Source organism: Pistacia vera, unplaced genomic scaffold (assembly GCF_008641045.1).
Source record: "Pistacia vera cultivar Batoury unplaced genomic scaffold, PisVer_v2 Contig250, whole genome shotgun sequence".
NCBI classification, from domain to species: Eukaryota; Viridiplantae; Streptophyta; class Magnoliopsida; order Sapindales; family Anacardiaceae; genus Pistacia; species Pistacia vera.
The window spans coordinates 1,395,927-1,405,314 of record NW_022196058.1 but is presented as its reverse complement, the minus strand read 5'-3'; the positions used below and the strand labels follow the sequence as shown (position 1 = coordinate 1,405,314).

At 32.1% G+C, this 9,388-nt stretch overlaps 1 protein-coding gene across 1 annotated transcript; it reads left to right on the top strand.

Annotated features, from left to right (window-relative positions):
* Positions 1-2,747: 2,747 nt before the first annotated feature.
* On the top strand, positions 2,748-4,573 carry LOC116132337 (epoxide hydrolase A-like). The gene is made up of 3 exons (XM_031417986.1): positions 2,748-3,031; positions 3,561-3,985; positions 4,327-4,573. Exons 1-3 carry the CDS (start codon positions 2,750-2,752, stop codon positions 4,571-4,573), a joined length of 954 nt encoding a protein of 317 aa, XP_031273846.1. The 5' UTR covers positions 2,748-2,749.
* The last annotated feature ends 4,815 nt before the right edge of the window (positions 4,574-9,388 follow it).

Below are 9,388 nucleotides of genomic sequence, written 5' to 3'. Positions count from 1 at the left end.
CCAAAGCATTTCTGACCAAATCTAGCTAGATCTGGCCGTCAACAGCTAGATCTTTTGTTGGAAAAGGCCACATCGGCGCACTGTGGCCACATCCAGTCGGTCGTGCGCCTTTTTGACAGATTTCGACCACCTTACGACGGTGGTGGCCGGTTGCCGAGAATACGTGGGTAGGTGGGGGTGATTTTATCAATTTATAAACTTTCATTGTTATAGGTGTTTAGTTAAATTAACAAACCTAGGGGTTGAAAAAAATCTAAATATTTTGAGTTGAATAGAATAGGATTTGATTTTGAGAATATTGAAACAAATATGTATTTTGGATAGGATTGAGAATAGGGAAACAAACACAGCCTTTTTTTTTTCAATAACCGGGGATGTTTAGGCCAACTTATGCGCACTAGGAAATGCTTTTTATCTCCCACCAAAACAAGAAATAACGTTATAATTTCTAAATATACTCTTCCTCTATTTTATATTTTTGTTTTAATTTTTAACATTTAATCTTACATAAACCCTAACCCTAAATTTTCATAACCAAATTTTGAATTTTCATAATCTTTGAAACGTTTCATTTTATTTTAAATATTTGTTTGTTTGATGAAAATATAATACTAAAATCATGGAAAACATAACAGGGTGAATCTGAATAAAAAAAAATGGGGGAAAAAATGTGTAAAGAAAAACCTTATTAAGCTTGATTTGGGAAAAGGGTGTAAAAGAAAAAACCTAATTACAATTTAATGGTCGAAATTGACATGATAATAATTTTTGACTTAAATTGTTGATACAAATTTTCAACCGTTGATTCGTTACAATCTAATGGTTTAAAAATTGATGAGGTGGTAATATAAATAACCACCTCCAACTTTCATCCTATATCCATTAGATTTCAATGAATCAATGGCCATAAATTTGAGTTCTAATTTAAATAATAAATTTTGAATTAAAAAAAAAAATCTCATCCCAATACTATAACCTATTTTTGATTGGATGATCTTTCAAGGGGAACATTGATCCATTATTGAACACAACTTTCATGGCATGAACTATTCACAACTTCTTATGAAAAATGAGTAGTCTTACTTTAGCTTTATACTTTATTTGTTAAAGAAGATGGTCCATCAAAACTTATTGAAAAAGGGAAAAGCATTATAGTTTTAATCCATCAAAACTCCATTTTTTCCCTTTAACGGTACATATATGTGGTTGGACTTCCTTTTTCCTTGAATTAGTTTTTGGGAGTAAGTTCTACCCAAGTTCGTTTTTTATAGTATCAGAGTCACTCATCAAACCATTTTTAAAAAATTTTATCAAAACAAAAATTAGAGTTTGATTCTAAGGTACCAAAACCCGTTGCCTTACCACTTGGCCATGCCCGATTTCAGTTTCTATTCAATACTAATAAACACTAATATTCCACGCCCGATTGTTCGTCAATTCCAATGCAAATCCCTTTATTATAATATCATCATCACGTTTGTTTGAGCTCTCTTCTCGCTAAGCTAGCATTGCCCGATTAAAAAAAAAACTAATCTTTCAAGAAAAACATGTACCTAACACTTAAATCTTTGGTTGGCCAAGTAATAAAAAAGCTGGTCCAAAATTATCATAACTTTATTTCTAGATGTTTGCATTAGCTCAACTTGTTGAAAAAGGGAAAAGCATTATAGTTTTAATCCTTCAAAACTCCATTTTTTTCCCTTGAACGGTACATATATGTGGTTGGGCTTAGGGGTGGGATAAATAATCCGAAAATCAAATCTAACCGAACCGAAAATTAGGTTTTTTTACAAACCGGTTCGGTTTGTGAAATTCAAAAAACCGGTTTTTAAACCGGTTTTACCCTAAATATAAAAGCAAAAAAATTATTATATATAAAATAATAAATATTTGAATTTAGGGACTTAAATGAAACATTGAAGAATTTTTAGGATTAAAGGATAATTTGAAAACCGGTTAACCGGTAACCGAACCGAAAATTCAGTTCGGTTTGGATTTTCTCCAAACCGAAAAACCAGTTCGATTTTCGGTTTGGATAAACTGGTTCGGTTAACCGGATTATCCCACCCCTAGTTGGGCTTCCTTTTTCCTTGAATTAGTTTTTGAGAATGAGTTCTACACAAGTCTGTTTATTATAATATTAGAGCCACTCATCAAACCATTTTTTGAAAATTTTGTCCACTTGGCCACCCCTCATTTCAATTTCTATTCCATACTAATAAACACTAATAATGATAGTGATTGTTCGTCAATTCCAGTGCGAATCCCTTTATTATAATATCATAGCCACGGGCGGATCTAGAGTAAATTGAAATCCACCCTCAAATTTTTTTTTTCTTTTTATGACAATTTCAACTAAAAACATATAATATGAGTATTATATACTATTACATTTTATTTTGGCCCACCCTAACAAGAATTTCTGAATCCGCTATTGACCATCGCCACGTTTGTTTGAGCTATCTCCTCGCTGAGCTAGCATTACCCAAAAACAAAAAAACCTAATCTATCAAGAAAAACATGTACCTAATACTTAAATCTCTGGTTGACCTAGTAATAAAATGCTGAATTTTCTAAACAACATAGTAAACGTAGCCTGCAAGCATATGTGGAATTTTCAAAAGCTGGGAACAAAAGTCAAGCATTCATAATTGAAAAATAATATGAAAACTTCAATCCTCTAAAGTTATCAAGAACAAATCAATTAATAAGAGAAAGTAAAAATCAGGAAGAAGGAAGGATCACCACCATGAGTGACATAAAGCATACAAGGATTCAAACAAATGGGATATGGATGCACATAGCAGAGAAAGGCCAAGGACCTCTTGTTCTTCTCATTCATGGCTTTCCTCAGCTTTGGTCTTGCTGGAATTACCAGATTAATCACTTGGCTGCACATGGCTTTCATGTGGTTGCTCCAGATATGCGAGGCTATGGCGACTCTGATTGCCCTCAGAACCCCGCATCTTATACAGTTTTCCACCTTGTTGGAGATTTGATTGGCCTGCTAGACAAGCTTGGAGAAGAACAGGTAATTAAGAGATGACCGACACTTTATTTAATATCTGTTACTATAAACTCTGGTGTTCTTTTATTGCTTTCGTTATTATTCTGTTTGTTTAGCTTTCTCGAGAAACAGTACAGTTTTTGTTGATACTGAACCAGCTGTATTGCTGCATGAAACACATTTTTGGAAACAAAAGCATCGGTGATAGGCCACATGAAAACATGAAAACATGTTTTCAATATGCATCTTAAGATGCCCACAGCATCATTCTTGGATATGGTGTATACTTCTCTTAGCCTTGATGGATTGTCTGTCTACTACGACTCATTCGGAGTGATCCTTCTTAATATTTGGACCTGAGTCGGGTTAGATTCGGATAAGCTGTATTTTGTAATAGTGAGAAACCTAATGTGAAAAAGAATTGAGAGCTAGAGTGAGTTGCCGTTGTAATTCTCTGTTTGAATACTGGACGTAGTTCCTTAATCTGAACGAACCAAGATAAATCATGTAATCTGTCTTTTATATTATAATTTTCCTGTGATGAACCCTACAGGCATTTGTGGTGGGTCATGACTGGGGTGCAACACTTGCTTCATACCTTTGCCTCTTCAGACCAGATAGAGTTAAAGCATGCGTTAGCCTATGTGTTCCTTACCGGCCACGCTCCCCACAGCTCAACCCAATTGAATTTTTCGCCAATATATTTGGTGAAGGGTTCTACATTACTCAGTTTCAGGAGCCAGGAAAAGCTGAAAAATCATTCTCCAAATACGACTCTTTAACAATATTGAAGAAGTTCTTACTTCTGGATGGTCCTGATCATTTATCTGCTCCTCCTGGTGTTGATGTAATAGACTTTCTCGAGACTCCATCTTCATTACCTGACTGGGTTAGCATTGAAGAACTGCAACTCTCTGCTAATAAATTCAACACAACTGGTTTCACTGGCGCCTTGAACTACTACCGCGCTTTGGCCATGTAAGTTAATTTGCTTTTTTATAGAATTCAAGGTTACTCCCTCTTATAAATCAGTAGGTTTGAGCGTGTCTAGTCGGTATATAACTCGAACACTCTCCCTCATGGTCATGCCTGTAATGTTGGCTCTAACTCCTTACTTTCTAGTTAAACACTCAATTCGACTAGGCCTAACTTTAATATTATCATAGAATTTGAGATGGGTCTGACTACTTATTAATAAAGTCATGTTAAATGAGAGGATTACCCCATCTTATAAACCAATAGACTAAAATGTGCTTAATCGATATAGGACTCGAACACTTTTCTAGTTCTAAACTGTCACACTGCATGAATTGATTCAGGAATTGGGAACTAACAGGAGGATGGCAAGGAGCCAAAATCAGAGTGCCTACAAAATTCATCACGGGTGACAAAAATCCAGGCTATCAATCATTTGGGATAAAAGATTACATACAAGGAGAAGAATTTAAGGCCCTTGTACCTGACATTGAAGTAGTCATAATCCAGGATGGACATCATTTTGTACACCAAGAGAAAGCTGAGCAAGTTACTGATGAAATTCTGTCCTTTTTTCACAGAGAAAATTAATCACTTTCTTTGACCAATAATTTCACTTGTAGAAAGTTAAATTCATGAATGCATGAATGTGAACCTTAATTAATAAATGTGTGTGTTGGCTACGTTTGAATGCAGCTTTCTATGAGGCCCCATTATTCTGAGTTTTTATTGTGCTGAGCTTTTGATGTGGTCCTTGTGAAAGAAATTAATAAAGGAATTGCATTTTGAGGAAATATGATTATGGGAGGAGCTTTTATAGATCTTCAATATATTGGTGAAAGTTCAAGCTAATAAGAATGTATTATGTCAAACGAATATGATATACATGTATACCTTTGTTTACTTATTGTATGTATAGTTGTTTTCGACAAATGTACGTCAAGTATGTATAAAAGATGAAAGTCTTTTGAGCAACAGACGCGCATACAATCAACTAATAAAAACGTGTTAATTCAACATACTTCGCATAAACGTGTATCCCTCGATGTACATTCATCTGTTGTAACGGATACGCATACAATAAGCTAATGAGGATGCGTGTGTGAACCAGAATCACCACATGGATTCCTGAGTAGGAGTCCTCCCAGATACTAATAGAGACGACTATTGAGAGAGTCTGTCCAGACACTAGTAGGGGAGGCCACTAAAGGGATTTCTCGATCGTTTACTTCAGGATTCTAGGTGATTAGTTCGTATGTACATTCATTGTATCGAAATTTAAAAAATAATAAAATAAAATAATTGAATCAATGGCAATGGGTTTTACTTATTCTTCATAAAACTTGATGGGGTGGGTCAGTCTGTGCTTACTGACTAGTCATATATTCATATATAAAAAGACATAAACTAGCTACTCCAACCTAAATATTAAACATATATTATAATTAGGGTGAAATAGTAAATGAACTAACTTTCTTGAAGTTTGAAGAAATTGATTCACATCCCTTGTGTTCCAAAAATTTAATTAAACCTCCCCTACTTTTAATTAATGGAATAATTATAGCTTCGCGGATCGGTTTTTTTTTTTATTTTTTTTTCTGTTTTAAATCATGAAAACATGTTTATAACATACCGAAATAAGGACGTAGATCGATATGAATAGTCGCACATACCCCCACCCAGTTCGAAGCATTACATGATAAGTTGTTATCAAATAGATTAATCGAACTCATTCGTGAGTAGCCCATATGGTTAAAACAAATTGGGGATAGTATGGATAAGTGCATGGTCGTAGGTAGAGGTGTTCAAAAGCGGTTAACCGGTTTTTCTTTTTTTTTTTTATAAAACTTATTTTTTTTAATTTTTTCCTAAATTAAATTGTAAATATAAACAATATATATCCAAATAAAAATTAAACATTCATACATATCCATTAACCACTACTAACAATACATTAAAAATTGATACAAATAAAAGTCCAAAATGAAATTATTTTTTTATTTAATATATAATATATATTTTTATTTTTATTTAATATATATATATATATTTGTAAAACTGGTTTCGGTTAACCGTTTTTTATTTTTTCCCGAACTGGTAACCGAACCATAAATCCTATTTTTTAAATTTTTCGAACCGTAACCGAACCTTTTTTTTGGGTTAACCAGTTTTTCGGTTCAATTTTTGCATTTTTTTGAACACCCCTAGTCTCAGGTTCGATTCCCCTTCTAAGTATCTACAATTTTAAGTGGAGGACTATAGCGGTAGGTTGATGCGCAAGTCTCTCTCGATGATTAGTTAAGGTGTGCGTAAGTTAATCTGGACACCTTAGTTACAAAAGAACAAAAAAAAAAAAAAAAAAAGTAGATCGATCATATTTAAAAGGGTATATTTGAATTAAAAAGAGGGAATCGTAGTGAGATTTTGAATGGATTTTCACTTTCCAATTATTCAACCAAAATTTCAAATGAAGAAATAAAATGCAAGCTGACACAAACCAAACTTAGGATTCATAGACAAGAGCACCATGTTTGGCTTTTTATGCATTAAAGTGAAAGTAGAAATGCCCAAGATTAAGGTTAGGTTAAAAGAGAGCTCAAAAGTGTCCAAAGGGTACAATAATTGTCATCATAATTTAAGTTGCATCAACTCATGAGATTCCATGTAATAGTAAAAGTCCCCTTATAGTTTCTAAAAGAGAAAATGATATATTCGCATCCGAGGTTTACCGAAATTTCAAATTGATATATTTGATTGTATTTATTCCAGATTGTCACCCTTAAACTAACGTCGTCTCCTTTATTTTAACAGATTTCTAACTTTTCACTCTAGTATAGCATATATTAGCATGCTAAAGTGTGTCAGCGCTTGTTTTGGTAGAAGATGTGCTCATGTTAGCAAAAAACGGCTCACATTAGTAGCATCCATACTAATGGTTTTTTACTTTTTTTGCTGATTCCAAAGTGCAAAATCACTTCCGAGACCACTATTAGACTCCTCGCAACCTCTTTTACAAAACTCATACCTTCACTTACTGAGGTCACTCACCGTTTCTAACCACCTCCAATAGTCACTAACTGTATTAATTTAAGGGTGAAAATTTAGAATAAATACAACTAAGGGTATCAACTTGGGATTTTGCTAAACTTTAGGTAGGAATATGTCGTTTGCTCTTTCTAAAATAACAAACATTTCCCTACTGTCGATTAACCGTTAAAACTTAAACTATTATAAGTTAATCAATATTTAATCGAATTGCCTTTATGCCGTTTATTTTAACATATAAAACTAGACGATGCTTCGTTTTTGTTATCTAAAAAATTTAGAGGAAATTTAAAATTCAGTTAAACATCAGGGGGGTTAATGATATTCTAACAACCGAACAAAACATGCACAGACAACCAAACACAAAGACAAGAAACTCTCTTAGACTTATGAGTCCCTTGTGGCTCCCACATCCATTATCCAATGGGACCCAGCCACGTCAGCACTTATATCATCAGGTCATGGATTTGGAACCGGGGAATTTATTGTATTTATAAATGGTCTGATTTTTTAAAGCTAGAAGAGGCCCCACTTCCCTCACCAGAAAATAAATTTAACATTTTTAAATTAAAATTATTTCACTAATATTTGCAAATACAACGTGTCAATATCTCATTGACTGTTAATATTATAGACTTTTCCGCGTACTTGTCAACTGCAAAATCTCAACGTGTCAATTTCTCATTGACTATTAATATAAATTTTTTTTTTATGAATAATTGCATAAAAATAATTATTTTGGAAAACTATTAAAAAAACGTATAATTATTAACAAAAATTTGAGATTATTAAAAAAATTCTTTATTTTGGGATTTTTAATGGTCTCTAAAGATACAAATTTATTTCATATTTAAGCGATACTACATCCTAACTAATATAAATAATTATTATATTAACGAGATTATTTAACTATTTCATAATACGTGAAGAAAATGGATATTCAGCGGTCAACTATGACTCTTTTGTGTATTGTTTAAGAAATCTTAAATTTGATCTATCTGGGTTGTCAATAAAGACGGCCATTGAAGGGATTTACTCGACTATCAATTTCAGGATCTCGAAAAATTAGTTAAGGTATGCACAAACTGTCTGAACACTCTCGATCACCAAAAAATACAATAAAATAAAATGAATAAATTCAATTGATATAAGAATAAAGTATTTCATAAATTGTTTTGTTAATTGTGTCTTTGACCCAAAAAAATATTACATATTTTTTAAAAGAAATTTTTAATTTATTTACTTGTCAACTTGGAAATCCATGTTTTTAATAAATTAATAAAATAATTAAATATGAAAAACCGACTCACCTAAATAAATAAGATTACAGTTGGCAAATTCGATTTATAAAAATAATTAATTTATTGAATGAGTTGATAATAAAGAATAATATAAAGAATTAATAATTAGTTTATTGAATAAAAGCATATTATTTTTTCGGCTTCTAGAGTCCAACGTGCCGGCCCGGGCTTAGCTTATATTATTTATTAATTACAGTTTGGTATAAAAGGCTCAACCAATGAATATCCTTTGCGTTTTAAAATCTCATTATTAATTAATTTAATTTAATTAATTAAAACTGTTTTTGATTTGGCCACTAGTTATTCTAAATGGGCACTCCACTCCTTATGATTTTTAATAATAATTTAATATTTATTTTAATGGCATGTCACGCAAGCTACTACTGGCTTTATTTTATAATAAAAATAATAATTAAATCTATTGGCATGAAACATGGTACAAAAACATTGGTTAAAATATAAAATTATTTTTTATTTTATTATTTATTTGTACTTTTTTTTTCCCTAAAATGGAATAGTGTTCTTGCGTCGTTTCTTTCCAAACAATTCATCGAGGTTGAGATTAATGAATAATACTGCACATATAAATAGCGGTATTATCAAATCATCTTTTGTCACATAATATTATATATGTAGTATTACTCGAGATTAATAGATATAATATTTATATGAAACGGTATTACCAAATCATTATATTAATGTAAAAAGAATCTCGATCACTATTGTTACAGCGGTCAATTATGACTCTTAGGTATATTACTCAAGAGGTTTTGAGTTTAATCCATCTGAGCTACTAATAGGGGTGACCATTGAGAGAATTTATTCAGCTATCAACTTCAGAGCCCTAGATGATTAGTTGAGGTGTGCGCAAGCTGGTCCAGATATCCCGAGTTATTAAAAAAAAAAAATGCCTAGTTGAAATCGATAATAAATATTATTTAAAAGAAAATTTAGTATTTATGTGAGGATATTTGACTAATCCTAATTGGACAATCGCACCAAGGTCAACAAAGCTATATATAGTATGAAAACCTTCCAAATTTATGGCATGTTACATTTT

Bases quoted from the DNA above. Each gene is read 5' to 3' on its own strand.
- LOC116132337 (XM_031417986.1), top strand. From the start codon at position 2,750: ATGAGTGACATAAAGCATACAAGGATTCAAACAAATGGGATATGGATG. The intron at 3,032-3,560 runs GTAATTAAGAGA...TGAACCCTACAG, and splicing joins ACAAGCTTGGAGAAGAACAG to GCATTTGTGGTGGGTCATGA. The intron at 3,986-4,326 runs GTAAGTTAATTT...GAATTGATTCAG, and splicing joins TACTACCGCGCTTTGGCCAT to GAATTGGGAACTAACAGGAG.